General features: G+C 33.4%; 2 protein-coding genes across 4 annotated transcripts; both read right to left on the reverse strand.

The window, feature by feature from the left end:
- Positions 1–3,007: 3,007 nt before the first annotated feature.
- On the reverse strand, positions 3,008–8,347 carry LOC141678913 (phosphoribosylformylglycinamidine cyclo-ligase, chloroplastic). Of its 2 annotated transcripts, none has more exons than XM_074485341.1 (9): positions 8,208–8,347; positions 7,032–7,421; positions 5,290–5,384; positions 5,107–5,208; positions 4,971–5,030; positions 4,199–4,371; positions 3,948–4,050; positions 3,699–3,857; positions 3,008–3,429 (listed from the first exon to the last, which is right to left on the reverse strand). In XM_074485341.1, exons 2-9 carry the CDS (start codon positions 7,393–7,395, stop codon positions 3,259–3,261), a joined length of 1,227 nt encoding a protein of 408 aa, XP_074341442.1. In that variant the 5' UTR covers positions 7,396–7,421; positions 8,208–8,347; the 3' UTR covers positions 3,008–3,258. The 2 variants fall into 2 exon arrangements, with proteins under 2 accessions (XP_074341442.1, XP_074341443.1); XM_074485342.1 differs by lacking the exon at positions 8,208–8,347 and adding an exon at positions 5,946–6,094 and having other exon boundaries at positions 7,032–7,166.
- Positions 8,348–10,124: 1,777 nt separating this feature from the next.
- LOC141677416 (CRM-domain containing factor CFM3A, chloroplastic/mitochondrial) lies at positions 10,125–18,137 on the reverse strand. Of its 2 annotated transcripts, XM_074483344.1 has the most exons (10): positions 17,835–18,137; positions 17,072–17,744; positions 15,882–16,371; positions 15,666–15,796; positions 14,552–14,902; positions 11,449–11,605; positions 11,084–11,376; positions 10,800–10,859; positions 10,624–10,713; positions 10,125–10,548 (listed from the first exon to the last, which is right to left on the reverse strand). In XM_074483344.1, exons 1-10 carry the CDS (start codon positions 17,945–17,947, stop codon positions 10,309–10,311), a joined length of 2,598 nt encoding a protein of 865 aa, XP_074339445.1. In that variant the 5' UTR covers positions 17,948–18,137; the 3' UTR covers positions 10,125–10,308. The 2 variants fall into 2 exon arrangements, with proteins under 2 accessions (XP_074339445.1, XP_074339444.1); XM_074483343.1 differs by having other exon boundaries at positions 17,072–18,137.
- Positions 18,138–18,625: the final 488 nt, after the last annotated feature.

Consider the following 18,625-nt stretch of genomic DNA (forward strand, 5'->3'; position numbering starts at 1 on the left):
ACCCTATGTTGGGCTATTTTACATAGAGTACACTCTTATATAGAGAATCGTGGAGAACCATTATTTAAAAAATATAAAATATATAATTTATTTTATTTTTCATCATATATAATTATCAAGTTAAAAATCGAAGTTACACAATTTTTTATTTAAAAAATTATTGAAATTATCAAAAAAGTTTAAATTGGTTCTATAACAGAATCACAGTAGAATCACACTTATTAAAAATTATTCCACTGTAGAATCAAATTTAAAATCAAGTAATTTTATCAGATTTTAATTGTTAAATTTTTTATTATATTTATTATTCTAGATTAGCATCGAATTTTATATTTTTTAAAATAAAAATTTTACAATTTGTGATGAGATTTTAAAATAAAACAATAGTTCTCCACAATTCTCCATATAAGATGGTTCTCCAAGGAGTAAAGGCCTATATATATATATATCACAGTAGATATAATACTAAATATTAACTTTTTCAAGACACACAAGTATATCTAATATGTATATGATTAACAACTCATATGATTTAGTACCTTAGTGGTATGCTATTGTATAGAGTATTTACAAGATCAGGGTTCGATGCTAAATAAATTGTCTCACCATTTAAATCGAATAAAATGTATCACCAAATTTAGTACCTTAGTGGTATGCTATTGTATAGAGTATTTGCAATACCAGGATTCGATGCTAAATAAAATGTCTCACCATTTAAATTGAATAAAATGTCTCACCAATGCCCTATGTTGGGCTATTTTACATAGAGTACACTCTTATATAGAGAATCGTGGAGAACCATTATTTAAAAAATATAAAATATATAATTTATTTTATTTTTCATCATATATAATTATCAAGTTAAAAATCGAAGTTACACAATTTTTTATTTAAAAAATTATTGAAATTATCAAAAAAGTTTAAATTGGTTCTATAACAGAATCACAGTAGAATCACACTTATTAAAAATTATTCCACTGTAGAATCAAATTTAAAATCAAGTAATTTTATCAGATTTTAATTGTTAAATTTTTTATTATATTTATTATTCTAGATTAGCATCGAATTTTATATTTTTTAAAATAAAAATTTTACAATTTGTGATGAGATTTTAAAATAAAACAATAGTTCTCCACAATTCTCCATATAAGATGGTTCTCCAAGGAGTAAACGCCTATATATATATATATATATCACAGTAGATATAATACTAAATATTAACTTTTTCAAGACACACAAGTATATCTAATATGTATATGATTAACAACTCATATGATTTAGTACCTTAGTCACGGTGAACAATGTAATAGAGAATTTGAATATACCTTGATAAAATATTTCGCTCTGGAGAACTTCTCTATATTATGTAAACTACTGAAAATATTGACCACATTAGGAGTTTCTGGCTGCGTTATTGAGTCTCCTGACAACCTGAAAGAATATTCTTTTAGGTTTTCAAAGCCAGCTAAAGAAAATTCTAAAAATCTTCTCGCGAAAATGATGTAGGAATTTGAGATTAGGAGCATGGAAGTTGGTACTGGGCAGTCCTCCGGTAACTAACAAAGTCAACTTCTCAAGCACAGGGCAATCGAAGATGCTTTTTCCGGTAGTAAGAACAGCAATTAACTCAATTAACTCTCAGATAAGTCAATCCTCCAAATGCCGGTTTACAGGGGAAGCAAACATTTGTGAGCCTCAGATGAGTCAGATTTATAGAAGAGAAATTGTGTGCTGTGAATTCTTCACAATAATCTCCCTCTAGAGTAAGTTGCTTGATACCCTTCCTTGAGAATAACGGTATCCCCTGATCTAGATAATCGTGGATTATCGATAAATACATTTGGAATGGTAGTCCAACAATGCTTCCAAGATCTCGACAAGATACTGGTGTATGTTCCGAGGCAGCACAGTGATTCTATCTCTCTTAATCCAACAAACATTTCTCAGTTTTCTCCTACTAGACTCAGCCATGCTCTTCTGCAACAAGAAATGAGATTTTGTCATGTTGCTATTTTATGCGCTCTCCTATTTATTACAAACTCTGAAATTTGATGGAATAGTCCAATGGTTAAGGGATTCCTCTGTCGTCTAGGGTTCAATTCTCGCTCATTCCGAGATTTATTCCCACTAATTACCAAGCAATGTCAAAAAAACAGAACGGAAACAATCTGATTGTCTAGGTCTTTACCCAAATAAAAACAGAAGCTAACTAAGATTCTCCGCCAGTACTCACCTTATTTTATAATTTTGTATTTTTCGGCGGGACTTTGTATTATATATTGAAATCATAAGATATTTTAACAATTGAATTCAGGAAGTATATTCAAAATTTTGGTACCTGTAACAGCATTTGACTTATTTGTCGCATTAATTAGGGTTATGTAGCAGAATTCGCTTTATTATACTCCCTCTGTTCCATTCATTTCTCTACACTTTCCTTTTTGGGGTGTCCCATTCATTTTTCTACATTTCAAAATTTATCAAAAATAGTAAAAATTTTATAATATAAAAATTAACTACACCCACTCATATTCACTATTTTCTTCCACTACACTAACTTTATACATTAAATATTGATTGACCCCACCACTTTACCTACTTTTCTTACTTTTTCTCTCAACATTCTATTTTTTCTTAACCTCCGTGCCCAAATCAAATTTATACTTCTCAATGGGACGGAGGGAGTATAATATTAATACGCTATTTACGTAGAGTTCAAGTGTAAAATATATTATTTTTTAAGCAAAATTCGCTTTACTTTGTAATATTAATATGCTATTTACATAGAGTTCAGGTGTAAAATTTGGTCTTATTTAAATATTAATTAAGGTTCTACAGGAAAATTGCAAAAAAACACGTTTTATTTTTAGACCCACAAAGTCTATTTGAAATTTAGCCAGAACTCGTCTTATTAAAGTTCTCTATTTTAAGGATCAGTTCAAAATTGAGGGCCCCCAGCTGACATTACAGTATTTATGCATTTATTGAATGAGTTAAAACAGGAAAGTTTCAGCAAATGTAAATTTCAAAATACAAATCTTTTCAACATTTCCGTTCTACATCACTATTCACTACCACGCATATCTTCCTACTTCGATATGCTGAATGTAAGTTACAGGTACAATATTATTTAATACATTCTTAATGACCTCTAAATTTGCATCTTATAATGTTGCAACTATTTCGACAGTTTTAGTCGTAAAACATCTGAGCAATCAGATGACAACACTGAGTTTTACAGAAATTAGAAGCAGAATACTATTGATAGCTCACTCCGTCACCCTTTACAACTTCGCCGATCCGATATGCTATTTTTGTTGCCTGTGCATCTCCAAGTAGTCCAAGAGCTGCCTCCTGGCTAACAACAAGAACCATCCCTATTCCCATATTAAATGTCCGCCTCATTTCAGCATCTTCTACTCTTCCAGCCTTGTAATTAAAAAATACCGATACAAATAGAACGGTTAGGAGAAATTTATGAAAAAGTAACGGCAGCAAGTACGACACTATTTGTGGCAACTTTCAAGCGAGCTTTACAAGTTGAAACTACAACATTTGCCAAATTAATAATTGCTTCACAGAATCTTTTATTTACAATTGATGTTCAGTAAATTCCAATGATGGAAATAAAGATGCACTTAGCAACAAATTTTAACACATAGTACATATATAATAAAGATGCACATGCAATAATTCACCTCTTGTATCCATTTAAAAACAGGAGGAACTACCCAAGAATCCTTATAAATAACAGCTCCAAAACCTTCTGGAAACACACGAGGGATATTATCCGTAAAACCACCGCCTGTTATGTGGGCAATCCCTTTGACACCACCCTTGCTGATTATATCAAGCACCTGCTTTTACCATATTTGACTATAAGTTAGCAAAATCTTGTAAGGTAATAACATTGACAGTTATATGTAAAAGCATATATGAGAGGTGACCTGCTTAACATATATAACAGTAGGAGCCATCAACGCTTCACCCAATGTAACTGATTCATCAGGAAGATTGTCTTTCAACGAGAGCCCACTTCTAGCAAGGACCCTGCAGAGATGCGCCACAGGAATTTAGGCTAAATGGATAGAATAGGGTAAAAGCAATCAACACTCAATATATTTTGAGATATACAAATATTCGAAAATGATTCAACACAATGTAAAGATTCTAAATGTATTTCAGAGGAGTTTAAGACCTTCTGACGAGAGAGAAACCGTTTGAGTGAATTCCACTAGAGGGTAGGCCAATCAACACATCTCCGGCCATGATGTTTTTCCCATTAATAACTGCATCCTTTTTTACGCTACCAACCGCAAAACCACTAAGGTCATACTCACCATCTGCATAAAAATCTGGCATCTCTGCAGTCTAATGGGCAGACAAATTTAGCTGAATATATTTGATAAATTTTCTCATTGGCAAAAGTAACCTAAAACACTCCCATCATCCCATGCGCACACAACCCAATCATGAGTTTCTTCATTAGGCATGCGCCATTTCACAAATTTCATCAAGTACCATTGTTATCATGATTAGATGGCTATCACTTTGTTATCCATAGTTTTAGTCAAGTAGATAAAACACTAAAAAGCAGCCTAGCAGTAAGATATAACTGTCTATTACTTGTACATATATATAATGTTAAATAATCTCCCTTTCTCCCACGTAATCCATAACATGTTCTTAGTGTGCCCAACCTAAATTCATATTTGTGTAATTTTGTATACGTATGGTATTAAAAACTTGAACATATAGAAATTGATATCTTATAAATAAAATATTGGGAGTAAGTTTTAATCACAATAAATATACACATTTTGCAAACTATAAACGTGTGATGAAAATGACACAGCTAGACTACTAGTTTTAAGTAAATGTAGTGACAAGACATTGATATATGTGCAGCACAAACACCAGACTTGCACAACTGAAGTAATTTTGACATACTACAGATTAACAGCATATACCTCGCCTCCTAAAAGAACACATTCAGATTGCTGGCAGCCTTTAACAATGCCTTTTATAACCTGAATAACCATCATACATACCAAGTTAATTTATGTTTTCAAAGGCACAATGGAGAAGGACAGTCACAAGTCTTACCTTTTCAGCAAGATCAACATCAAGACGACTTGTTGCATAGTAATCAAGAAAAAATAAGGGCTTTGCACCAGAAGTAACAATGTCATTGACACTCATCGCAACCTAAAGAAAAGTTGCATTAGTAAACTACAAGGGAAGTTACGCTTTTGCGGTACAGGACATAAATTCTTGATTACAATTTACCAGATCAATCCCTATTGTGTCATGAATTCCGGTTTCAAACGCTAACTTAAGTTTGGTTCCTACACCATCTGTGCCGGCCACAAGATAGGAATCCCCTGCTCAGAAAAGGGGGTAATTTATTATATCGGAATTCCAATACTCAAAACCTTCAGAAAGTTACTACTAGTTTACCGATTGCACGAATAAAAATATGTGAAGCCATGAAGACAAGTGGCAACAGAGTCTTCCTGTTCTTCTACAAGTTTATTCACAGCAAAACCTCCTTAAAATGATACTCGGTTAATAGATAACATCTCTAAATTAACATTCTTCTGTGGTCCAGGCATAGGATATTTCAAAAAACAGGAATTTTAATAAGATTTTAACTTTTTGAAAGACCCCTGAGTAGATATATTGTCTCGTCTATTATTTTATGCAGAATGTAACTTTATAAAATTACATGTGTGGGAATAAATATATTTATAATTTACAAAAATGTAAATAAAACTATGTTATTTGTTTGAAATATCTAGTGTAATCATACATGTACATAACGTAATCAGTATCATATATTCATTATCATATCATCGTCAATACCATTTCTTCCAAATAATTTGGCTACCATGAACCAGAAATACAGTTTATGTATTGTTAGCTTAAGTTATCATCCTTCGTACCATCGTTACTCATTTATTTCTCGAATCTTTGTGAATAGCATTCGACCAAGTCACTTAGTTGCCCTTTTGCACTTTGGTGCATGCCTACTTTATTTTAGTTATCTTCCACATGCCTAGAATCATATTCTTTACTCATCCAAGCAATGCGCCTGCACCAAACATTCATATATACAACACAATTTTACTTAAATATTTTTTAAAATATGACATAACATTAAAGTTGTATTTGTTGAGTTGTAAAAGAGCGGATATATTATTAATTTATAGTTTTTTTTTACCTCTCTAAAAATAATTAACATTCATAGCTCCGAATTATAAATTTAAAGAGGTTTTGCTTTACAGCTAAATCAGCTAACACTGGTATTTACAGAGACTTAATAAATCAATCATAACCTCAATAAAGTGCAATAAATTAGTTGACATGTCAAAAGAATATTTTAGAGTCAGGTGCTGAGCTGCGCACATACACTATGATATTGGCTACTACTTACCTAATCACTAATACTTTTTATATTTCGAATACATTAATGAAAATAAAAAAATCCTACTTTGGTCCAATTTTCATGTTAACTTGTCAAGTGAAAGTATATTACATATAATGATCAACTTAAAGCAAACAAATTAACTTATCAAGCAAATATTTACATTTTATGGTCAACATGAAACCAAAAAATGTATGTAAACAATCTTATAAGTAACAAACACAATTTTAAGAGTATAGAATACAATTACCTACACCATTAGGTACAAGTGTGAACCATTCCCCCCACTTCTATTTATGCCTTCACATGAGTCAAAAATTTACAGACTTGTAGTTCTTCTAACCACTTGGGAATATAACATAGATAATACTTGCCAGTTGAAACTTATACAGATTAATACTAACAACTGCATAATTATAAAATTTACAAGTTAATAATTTTACAAGCACAGTCTATAATCTGTATGATGCTAGAAAGGAGGCTAGTGATTTTCTGATATGGATAAACTTCTAAACTACACTCCCAAAAAAAATTAAATACATTATAAATTTTAGTAAGCACAAAGCCAAGTTTTGACATGTAAAAAAGAGGGAAACGAATTTACCAAAAGGAAAAAGTCCACCGAAGCCTCCTATTCCAGGGGCCATTTTTGAAATTCTTTTTACCAGTTCTGAACCAGCATCTATGTCAACACCAGCACTTTTGTAAGTAAGTCCATCCTCATATTTGTTGCTCTCATCCACATAAGTGTTTGAGACTGAGCACAAAATTCTACTGCTAGACTTTTCAGATCTTCTACATACAGAATCTTTGGGAGAAAATGAATATGCAGAACACCTTTTTGAGAAGTGACGGCGAACAGGGACACGTAAATTTGCCACACATATTTCTGATTTTGGACTAGAAGGGTTAAGCAATGTCGTATTGCATCTTGCAAGCTCTATACTTCTTCCAAAAGCCGTGGTCATTGTTAGCGGATAAGATTAAGGTAGGGCTGCAAAAGAATATAAAAGATATTGAACATGACTTAAAAGCATCTTAAACTACATGTGTATATTGAACTTCGACCATCCCACAAGAAAAAAAGACAAACATTGATTTATTGATGGCAAATTGAAAAGTTTTTAAACAAAAGACACATGAATAAAACCTTATCCAATTTAGCTGATAATTTGATATAATATCAGTAAAAATATCGAAAGTTTACTAAGTACGAATTCACTATGTCCAGAACCGCTTGACTAGCAGCAAATGGTTCTGTTTTGTAAATTGAGGAATCGCCAAATATTATAAGCTGATGATTTTATATTTTTATCTACAAAAATGTTATTGTAGTTGGTCATCCCTATTGTTATAAGTACCAACTAACTACACTCCTATAACATTAAAACTCAGAAACAATCGTAATAAAGTAGCATCAAGGAAATTCTACCTTAGCTGATCATAAAATTTAATATATAATTATAGAAATGTACGAAAAACTGAAAACCGCATGTTTCCCCGACTCTTGATGTTAACTCAATTACTCGAAAATTGGACATGGTAGTACGTTGCAATGATATAAAACAATAATTGGTTTCTTTCATTTCGAATCCATCTAGTCATCCTTTGAAAACTAAAGTAAATTTCTAATGAATTCTCGAGTAATAAAATGAACATGTATTAATAATTGCAATAACTATAACACTGCAAATTGTATATAATTCAGTTTAGCTAGTGGGTACAAAATTAACATAAAAAGGGTAAAGAGAGTGTGCTACAGAAAATAGATAGAACTTACCGGACGAAAATGAAGGAAAGATTGGTGGGGGAAGCAGAGCAATTGAAAATGATAGATGCGCGGAGGGGTTTAAGCTAGGGTTTCGCGGCTTTGCCTCATTCCCTCTTTTTTTACTTTTTCAATTTCATTAAAGCAAAAACAATGGATATAAAACTTATTTTAAAAAATTGAATAAAACAAGAAAAATGGATACTTTATATTATTTTATGTAAAGGTAAATGCTGCGCGTGACTGGGATGAAAATTTGTATCGGACGGATAGATACATGATCTGTACTAATCCGATCGAGTTTTACCGAATTCGAATATTTCAGATTTGGGTTCAGGTTCGGGTGTGATTTTTAAACTCGAATACTTTTCGGGTCGGGTTTGGCTTTAAGGTATACCGCTCGAAACCCAACCCGAAAACCCGCAATTCATTATATTTCAACCCGAAACATGTATTAATATATACTAATATTTTACATTTTAAAATTATTAATATAATATATTACTAATATTAGTATAAAAAATTATACTTTTTACAAACTATTTCATTAAATTTTAATATTATTGAATTATTATTGTTAAACATGTTTTCAGCAGCATGTTCGATACAAGTATAAGGATGGGCATTTCCCCGTGCACGACCGCGATCCCGATCTGATCCCCGTCCCGAACGGAGCAGGGAATCGGGGATTTTTCGGGTACGGAGTGAGGATCGGGGAGATATCTGTAAAAATTCGGGGATTGGGGCAGGGCGGGGCAGGGATTCGATCCCCGACCCCGAATCATATTTTAAATAAAAATAAAATTATATATATATAATTATCTCAAATAAATATTGAAATACATACAATAATATTATTTCAATTCCGTATCTCCTAAATGATTTAAATTTACTTATCGTCATATTATTTCATTATAATAATATTATTTTTGTTTATTATTATACTAAAAATAAATATTAATTTAAATTAAGGTTAAATATTAATATTAAATGTTAAAGAAAAAAATATATATATATATTATGATTTACTATATAAATTTTTATTGAAAAATATTATTTAAAATTAATTTTTATTAAACGGAATAAATAAAGAAATTTCCCGAATCTCCGCGTCCGTTCCCTGTTAAGGACGGGAAACAGGGAGTAAAATAATCCCTGTTCGGGGATCAGTTTTGGATTCGGGGATCGGGGGCGGGGATAGCACTCCCTGAAGTTCAGTATACTTGTCAAGATTGTTGCATTCTTTCACCAGTAATTTTATCCTTAAAAAAAAAAATATGATCCATTGCCTTATCTGAACTCTGTTAGACCTACGAGTACTTTGCTCAAATCGGATACTAATAATTATTCAATAGAGTTCGTGAAAATTAAGTTACAATTTGGTCCACAAACCCGAATTCGAACAAATCCCAACAAATGCAGATTTGGATTTAGTGATTCGGATTTTCCCGAATTCATATTCGGGTTCGGGTGTGGGTTCTATTTTGACAAAGTAAATCGGATTTGGGTTTAATTTTTGTTAAATTCGTTTTGACCGAACCGATTTTCGATGGACATCAGTTTTTCTGTTTTGCCGATTAATTACCTCGAGCTTTGAGATATCAAAAGATTTGATTAAAAAATTATGGGAATAAGATGTTCCTAACCAAGTCGTTATTTCACCACCATTTGTATGGGTTAATGTTATTTTCAATTTTGTCTCATGAAAAAGAAAATAGATTGGTTCTAGGAACCATTCGTTTGAATTGTTCACGTGTACTGTATGACAGAACTAAACTAAAAATAAAGCATATTTTGAAGAACTAATTTAGCGAGGACAGTTGACTCATATTCTCTCTTATCCTATCTCTTCTTTTTGGTCAGGTCTCTTATTCTCTCTCAGTAAAAAAATTCCAAGGACTGAAAAATTTCAGCTTTCTAATCCTCCTACAAAAAAATTTGCTACACTAATTATTGTAATAGATTTTGATTATTTTAGCCTGATTTTAATACAATCTTTTATCAATTTCTATAGATTACACTAAATTATTTCAGTCCGTTAAAAAATGGATGTTACTAGATTGAAAAAAAATACATAATCTATCTACATTCTATAGTATGTAATGGCAATTAGTTACAGGTCAGCAGATAACTCTTCCAATGAAGCAGTTAATACTTCATCTTTCTCACTTTCATCAGCTCGTTCCTGCAATGCAACTGAAACCACTGATGGATCATTACTTTCGTATGGAAAATTGGTCTCCATCTGAGCTCTGCGTGTCATATTATTACTTTCATATTCCCCAACATCACCATCATCATCATCATCATCATCACTGTCATAGATTTCGAGAAAGGCATCGTCTTCTTCCTCCTAATTATCGATATCAAAGTAATAAAATAAGAACCGGCTACAAAAAAAAAATTTGATTAACATACAGTACATTACCTCGCTGTCTTCATCTTCTGTAGGATAAGCGGACTCTAATTTCGTATAAAATTCTTCGTCTCCATGGTTTTTGACAATTGACATGTGATCCTACAAAAGGGGAATGTGTGATGTTTCAAATTAGAATGAAAAAAATTAGTGAACCTGTAACCATGGAAAGAAACAAAGAGGCTTACGATTTCTGAACGTAGGGCATCAACTTTTGTTTGCAAAGTTAAAATATGATTTAAGAGAGCCTGTTTGTCAAAACAAAGTAGGAAAAGTCAATATCTTGTTTCAAGCAATATCAGGTAAATGCAAGTCACAGTGCTGTGAAATTTGCATTTATGCACAATTTAAATGAATGGGTTCATACAATATGGTGACATTTCTTCTTAAGAGTAAATTAGTGACACTGATGTTTTAGGTGCTAAACAAAATGCACTTCACCATAAAGAATTTGTGAAAACTTAGATGATACCTCGCGCCTCTGAAGCTCAATCGAACGAGCCAACGCCTTTCTCTTTGTTAAGAGATTCTTCGGCCTAAGTGTAGGTGGTCTCTTATATTCCTTACCTCGAAATACTACTACAGCATACCCCTTGGAAACTTTGTCAACCGATACTAAAACACCACCACTCTCAGCTTCAAGAGATAATGCAATCTTTTTTACATGCTCAAAGTTTTTACTATTAACAATGATCTTTACCAGTTCACGGTATTTCCAATGCAAGTGCATGTTCTCCACTGTACCATCAAAAACTCCACGCCTTCCTGAAACACGAATAGCTTAGTTCATGCTCCAAAACAAAACAACACAACCGGGGCAAAAAAGAAGTTTCTTACCGAGTAATAAGAAGGCTTTCATTCTCAAACCAAGCTTGCGAAACATGAACCGCTCTTCATCACTTATGCTTCCTGGGTCAGCAGGACGGTCTAACGGATTCAGAAATGCTTCCACCTTGGATAGGTTTCGCTCTGCTTTCATTAGCTTTCTATCAGCCTATAATTCAGTGAATACTCAAAAGTCAGGACATGTGAAAACTCTAGAAAAGAGAATTTCAATGGTGCACAAACATAATTGCAGTAGATCGTATTCTATAATTAATACTTTTCCGGTGAAAGAAAAGCGCCTAACAGAGGAATGTGAAAAATCCAGAAAAGATAGTGAAATAAGATGCATAGGTTACTTTATTAGGAGAATCAATTTGCTTTACAACTGAAGCTTCTGAGTCTTAACTGGCAGGAAAATGTGGTCTACATGTTTGGGATACTTCGGGAGTGACTTTGTCATTCTCACTCAAATGACATGCCATCCGCTACCAATTCTGCTAAGCCAGCCAAATTTACAGAACTGATTTTTTTTAAGATTTACACATAGAAGGTAAAATATGCTGTCATGCCTAAAGGATAGTATAACTTGAAAGAAGAAACAATTACCCTCAAAATTGATATTAACTTGTACGATGTTGGTCAAAAAAACAAAACACTTATTATCATAAAGTGACAAGAGAAAGTACTATTCCATCTCTTTAATATGAGTGGTGCTAGAAGTACCAAGTTCCCAAATGACGTGGCATTGCTGACACAGCGTTGTAGCCGCTTTTTTATTGGTTATATTTATGTGAATTTAGGAAGATCCATCCTATTTAATTTAGGAAGATCCATCCTATTTAATTGTGCTATTACCGATTTGGGAACAAATTTGGGACCTATAACCTTTTCATTTTTATATACATAAACCACCATATTGACTTTAAAAATCAAGTGACATGTGTCCAAATTCGTAATTGATGAATCTATATTATATTGTAATAGTTACCGTTTTAGTATCACTTTGCAGACAATTAGCAATATAGACTGTTTCACCTGAAAAGAGGAACTTCTCAAAAAAGAGAGATACTGTTCTTTATACAAAGTTTACTACATGATGTGGCATGTGAGATGTACAATACACCACCCTGCTAACAAACATGAAAGAATCGGAATTAATACACACAGATTCTCTTTTACTCTGCCACCAGTATGGCCACCGCAAAACCACTTCGAACCTCCCTGAATATTGCACTCACCTCTCTATAAAATCCCCCATTAACCCTCAGTAGTCTCTCTACCCGTAACCCGCCATCACATCTCTACCAGCAACTACACCTGTTTTGGTGTCACCTGTGACACCCACCATCACATCTCCTTCCTCAACATATTCCCGCTTAATATAACTAGAAGACCCTCTCTAACGTGGGTCAACTGTGGCTCGTGAATCACAACGCCTCATACTTCGCCTTGGTGGCAACTTCTTCTCTGGTTATATACCATCGTAACTTGTTTTCACCGGATACGAGCTTACAGGCACAACTACTCCAGAATAAATATTTCAACTATCTTGGTGATCTTTTGGATTAGACTGGAAACTTATCTCATATGATGCCGCAAACTGCAACTATCTGGTGGAATTCTGCCAGATCTTGGAAGGCTTCAGACCCAAGTACAAAATTATTGCATGTAAAAGTCTTTTTGGTTCTTGCTGGATATGGTAAATATGATGGACAAGAAGTGATGTGAGGTGCTGTAAAGATTTAATATAGTGATGACTGGTGCATAGAAGGGGGAGGGAGAAACCCAATACAAATACAAGAATTACAGAAAAAACCTTACGAGAGATGATAGAGGGGGGAGAGAAAGTTACAGGAACCTGTATATTTAATATTCTAAATCTATCTTATCTTGTTGTTCAATTAGTCCTATGGGGTTCCGCCACCTCACATGCCACATCATGTAGTAAGTTTTTTTGGTAGCTTCGTAGCACAAGTAGCATTTCTCTTTACACCATTGAATCAACGACTAACATGAGTCAGATTAACTTGTCCAAGGTCAGATGATCAAGTACTGCTATTATTAGTGTTTTCCTAGAACTAAAATGGAAGTCACATCTTAAATTTCATAGATATGGATCTACAACTTGACTAAGAAGATCAATATTTATCTATAATATTCAATAGATGGCTAAGCAGCTTTCCAAGCAGTTAAGACCACAAAATACCTATGAAGCAGGGGTGCGGCACCCCCCTGAAGAACTGCGTACTAAATACTTCGGGGGTGCGTGTGCGTTTGGGGGTGCGGCTGGATACGCACGGGGTGCGCCACCCGACGTGTCCCCGTATTTTTTCTATAAGATTCGTCGGGATGCGGGAAGGGCATAGACCGTAATTTTTTTCGTTGACTTTTAATTAAAACAAATATACGGCTTTACCTAATCATTCCGATCGTTCACCATTGCGGTCGTTCGGTCGTTCGCTCGTTCGCTGCCGCTGTTCATCGTTTATGTACTTACAATCATATGTTCTCTTTATCTCCATCTTCATTTCGTAGTCTTCGATTTATGTTTGGAGATGTACATATGTGTTTTACTATCGATGATTTTGGACTTTTGATTTGGTTGAAGTTTGTGTGTATCGTATGTATATACATGATATGGGCTTGGGTTATTTGACTGTTGAAAAGAAAGAAACGACTTATTGTCTGCCGTTTAAGTTAATAGTATATATAATTATCATTTTTACTTTCTTTAATTGTAATAGTTAATCAATTTTCTTATTACTTATTATTTATAAACTAGAATTTGTTAAGTGCCGAGCCCGTGCTAGTTTGTTTTGTATTTTATGGACAGCAGCCAACTAGCAGCAATGAGCAAACTCACTGACCATTTTTATTTGACTACTTTGTTTAATTAAAATGCAACTGTTGGATCATATATGTGTATATATTATATATAATATATAGTTTTAATATTTTAATATTTTCCGCATCCCCCCGCACCCGAATCCCCATATTTTTGAAATTGGTGAACTCCCGTATCCCCGCACAGCGCACCCGCACCCTTGCTTCCTAGCAAAATACAAATAGCAGGAACAGAAAAATTCAGTTAAAGAAAGATATTCAAGAAACTTACAATAGCAAGCTTTTTCTCGAGCTTCTTTACAAGGTTGGCATGCCTTGCAACTTCCGCTTCTTTCATGACCTTCTCCTTGTCCTTATCATCCAGAATTTTTCCCCACCTAGCATTTGCATCCAAAGTTTCTCCAAGAGTACCAGCAGTTCCAGAATCAACATTTGGCTCAAACATTGGTTGGTAAACTGTTGATGCTCTTAATCGTGCTTGTTCTTCTTCATCTTGCAGGGACTTTGCCAGCCTCTCATTTTCTAATAATGCTTCAGCAACTTCGGGTGACAGAAAATTTTTTCCTCTGTAGAATACCAAGAAGTCCTTGTTTCTAGAGAGAAGCATACCCCCGGTTAATTTCTGCATGGATATTCAAATTTCAAATTAGTTGTGGCACATTATGTCATATATTATATGCTTAATTAGTATATAGGTAAATTTATCCCTCTCTATTTAGTTCCATATTATTGAACCTTTTGCTTTGTAAAGGAGAAAGGTGGTGTAATTAGACTCCAGGAACCCTAATCCACTCCCGAGAAATTTCCAAGCTGCTATTGTTCATGTCAATAACTATATGTATAAAGCTATCAATTCAATTGATAGAATAATAGGCTACAGATCAGCATAAAAAGAAATTTTGTTCCAAACAAGCTAATCACCTTAAAGGGAACTTTTCCTATATATTTACATACCCTTACTCAGCCAGTGATATGTCCCGATCAAAATTAAACTATGATCAGTTACAAGATTTTATATTCTTGTCCATAATAAAGCTAGACTACTTTCGTAATCCAAATTAAATTAAAAGATGATAAGAGTCGTATTAGATAGTTACTAAACATAACTTAGTACCATTGAAAATAATAAACAATTTTCTAATTACTTGGCTTGCACAATATGCCAGAATTTCAGAAGTTGCAAATAATACATTATGCTGGTAATGAAGAGATTACAATTTACACTTTCATTTTAAAAAATCTTTGAAATAGTATGCTTTAAACAGATCACTCTATTACTTTATTTGAACATAGGTTTGATCATTTTATAGCATATAGAAATATTATTATAGGTTCTGGTTACAACAATTCAATTATCTCCAAAATCCATAACATATATTTGTTACCTTAATATCTTCAGCCATTCTCTCACTTGTAGTTAGCTGTACTCCACGCTTCAGAGCGATCTTTGCAATGGAACTTCTTTCCCATAACTTGATCATGGCCACGGCCAAACCTTGATGATGCCTGCTTCTACCTGGTTTTGCAAATTAATCTCTTGAGAAAAGTTTGAAATAATGCCCCTGAAGAGACAATATACTTCACAAAAGAAAGTAGCAAACCTAATGCAAAGTGTGGGGGAATAACTCTTGCAAGCCTTCGCAAAGATGTTGCTTCCTTCCCTCCAACGGTGGATCTCACTCCATAAGGAAGTAGCCTGAAAGGAGGTTTGTAACCGGGAACAATACCCGGGAGTAAATCTGCATCTACAGGTAAAGGATGAGATCCAGGCCAATCTTCGTACCTAGGCCCCAGACCATCTAATAGCACGTCTACTTCATCCTCGTATTTTGTTTCCAGCAATGGTTTTGGACTTTCTTCCTTAAGAGCACCTTCTGCTTCTGCTTCTGCTTGGGGAACCCACACATCTTTTGAAGGACCAAGTTCATAAGTTACCCGTTTTCCACTTTCCGCAGAGGAGGATCCCTGCGGATATGTCTTCTTGTTGTGCAACTGTTTGTACCGTTGTACCGAAGGGTCAACATAACTTACACCCCTATAAAGAGCAACAGCACTGCCAGACCTCCAAATCACCAAACCTCCAGTTTTTCTCTGAAGTAAATATATACAAATGAAAGGCTTAAATGTTGCATTTGGAATTAAGACAACAAAATATAAGATACATAAGTGTTGCAAATGGTTGAGGGTAAGCTCAACTAGCAAGGCAGGAAATTCAAGTTATCACTGACATGCACATAGCTGGATCAGATCTTTCTTGGAATTGCTCATAATGATCAAATTATAAACTTTCCATAAATTTCCCATTTGTCACTTATGGACAGATATAGAGGGAAAAAAATAAATTAAAAATTCTAAGTAATTAAAAACAAAGTTGGAAAATACTGTGCCGTACAGCATAAACAGTAACTTCCTAAATGAAAAACAGCCTCATTTTGTCCTTTAAACATAATTAATTAGTTTCGATTTCCAACAAACATTAGCTGTTATATTATCAATAGACAAAACCAGTAAAGCTTTGTTTAGCTGGACTTAAACCCCAGACAAACAATAGTACTCAGCATCAGAACACCCTGTAGCTAGGAGTAAGTGGTGTAGATTGTTTCACACTCTATTATTTTACTTTTTTATACTGAGTTCAGTATAAACTTCTCATTTTTAAAGCCACATTTTATACTACATGTTCAATATACCTACACTTTTTGGGTTAAGAATAATTTACTCATTCGTATATATTACTAATTAACAATGCAAAAAAGTTACAACATACTAAATAAATATGAAAGATGCTCACCTCCAAAACCTCATGCACTCGCTTCATATTAAGTGCAGGAGGCCCCTCGATTTTCAATCTCACAATCTCCGCTGATCTCCACTTATCACGAATAGAATCAACAACTAATTGCGTAACACCAGCACCACCAATCCTTGTCTTATTTTTCGTTCTCATAGCCAAATGCCTCAACCTTCTCAACTCTGAATCCGGAAGTGTCAATTCAGCCAAAGACGTCTTACTTTTCTGTCTCAACGAATCCCTCCTTTCATCGTCCGGCATTGGCTTTTCCCACGGAAACCTAACATCCCTACTACCTCTACTCACATGATCCATCCCCAACGGGGAATCAGGTGAAAACCCTCCACGCGGATTCGGCAACATCCCTTCCTCCACATAAAATATATCCTCAATAGATCCTTTCTCAATAACTCTCTCCTCCACCTCTTTCTTCTCCTCAACCTCATCAACATACCCAAACTTCTTCAATCTCCTCACAATCTTATCCATTGTACTACCACTATCACTATCACCCTCATAATCAGAATACAAAGAATTCTCACTATTTCGATAATCCACAACTTCTCGTCTCGAATTAGGCCAATTCTTTTTATGGGTATCATTCCATTTACCTAACCAACTACTCCTACTACAAAATTTTGCATTATTTAACCCAAAGTTTGCACCTTTATTCCTAAACAACAAATTACACTTATTTTCTTGATTTAAAGAACCACAAACAACAAAATTACATCTTTTTTCAAAAGAAACATGAGAATAATACCTTAAAAATCTCCTGGAATTACAAAGATGAAGCTTGTAAAGTGATGTTTGAAATGAGTCAATAAAGATTGTTGTAGTTGGAGATAATTGAAGACTAGGAGTTACAAGAGTCATTTTCACCCAAAGAGCTGTATCATATATACAAAAATGATAGATACATGTATAACTACAAAAAAGATGAATGGGTATTGAAAGATTTGAAATTGGTGAAGAATTAAGAGGGTTTTTGTGAAGTTTTAGCTCAAATTATCTTCACAAACTTGTACACCCTTCATATGTGTACGTGTGTATTTTATCGACTTACTTGATATTTTGCAACCGGTGATAATTAATAGATTATGATCATTTATTTAAAAGAGAATCCACGGGAAATATAATTTTTTGTAATATTATTTATGAATTTATCAATTTTTCAAAGAAAAATTATAAAATTATTATTTTACCCTGAAAATATTTGAGAAAATTTGTTGTTAAATACTTGGGTGCCTTTTAATTTGAGTTATACAAATGTTTTAGTTTGTTTTTCGGGTTACATTATGTTACATTATAAGTTGCAAATATGGTTACAATTTACAGGATATACTTTCACAAATATTTTTATAATTCAAGTTGCAAATATGGTTGCAAAATAGTTCCAAAATTGTAGAACGTATTTTTGCAAAAAATTTAAAAAAATTGATAGTACTTTTACCAAAGGTTTTTAAAATATGGGTATTTATGAAAAAGTTTTTGCATATTAGTTATAAAATTTAGTATTTTGAATGAATATTTAATTAATGTTTTATTATTCAA

Source organism: Apium graveolens, chromosome 8 (assembly GCF_009905375.1).
Source record: "Apium graveolens cultivar Ventura chromosome 8, ASM990537v1, whole genome shotgun sequence".
Taxonomy (NCBI): Eukaryota; Viridiplantae; Streptophyta; class Magnoliopsida; order Apiales; family Apiaceae; genus Apium; species Apium graveolens.

Bases quoted from the DNA above. Each gene is read 5' to 3' on its own strand.
- LOC141677416 (XM_074483343.1), bottom strand. From the start codon at position 17,947: ATGACTCTTGTAACTCCTAGTCTTCAATTATCTCCAACTACAACAATC. The intron at 11,606-14,551 runs GTAAGTTTCTTG...ACTGAATTATAG, and splicing joins TCGAGAAAAAGCTTGCTATT to GCTGATAGAAAGCTAATGAA. The intron at 10,549-10,623 runs GTAATGTACTGT...ATCGATAATTAG, and splicing joins CAGAAGATGAAGACAGCGAG to GAGGAAGAAGACGATGCCTT.
- LOC141678913 (XM_074485341.1), bottom strand. From the start codon at position 7,395: ATGACCACGGCTTTTGGAAGAAGTATAGAGCTTGCAAGATGCAATACG. The intron at 5,209-5,289 runs GTAAATTGTAAT...ACTTTTCTTTAG, and splicing joins ACACAATAGGGATTGATCTG to GTTGCGATGAGTGTCAATGA. The intron at 4,372-4,970 runs GTATATGCTGTT...TCTGCCCATTAG, and splicing joins GTGTTCTTTTAGGAGGCGAG to ACTGCAGAGATGCCAGATTT.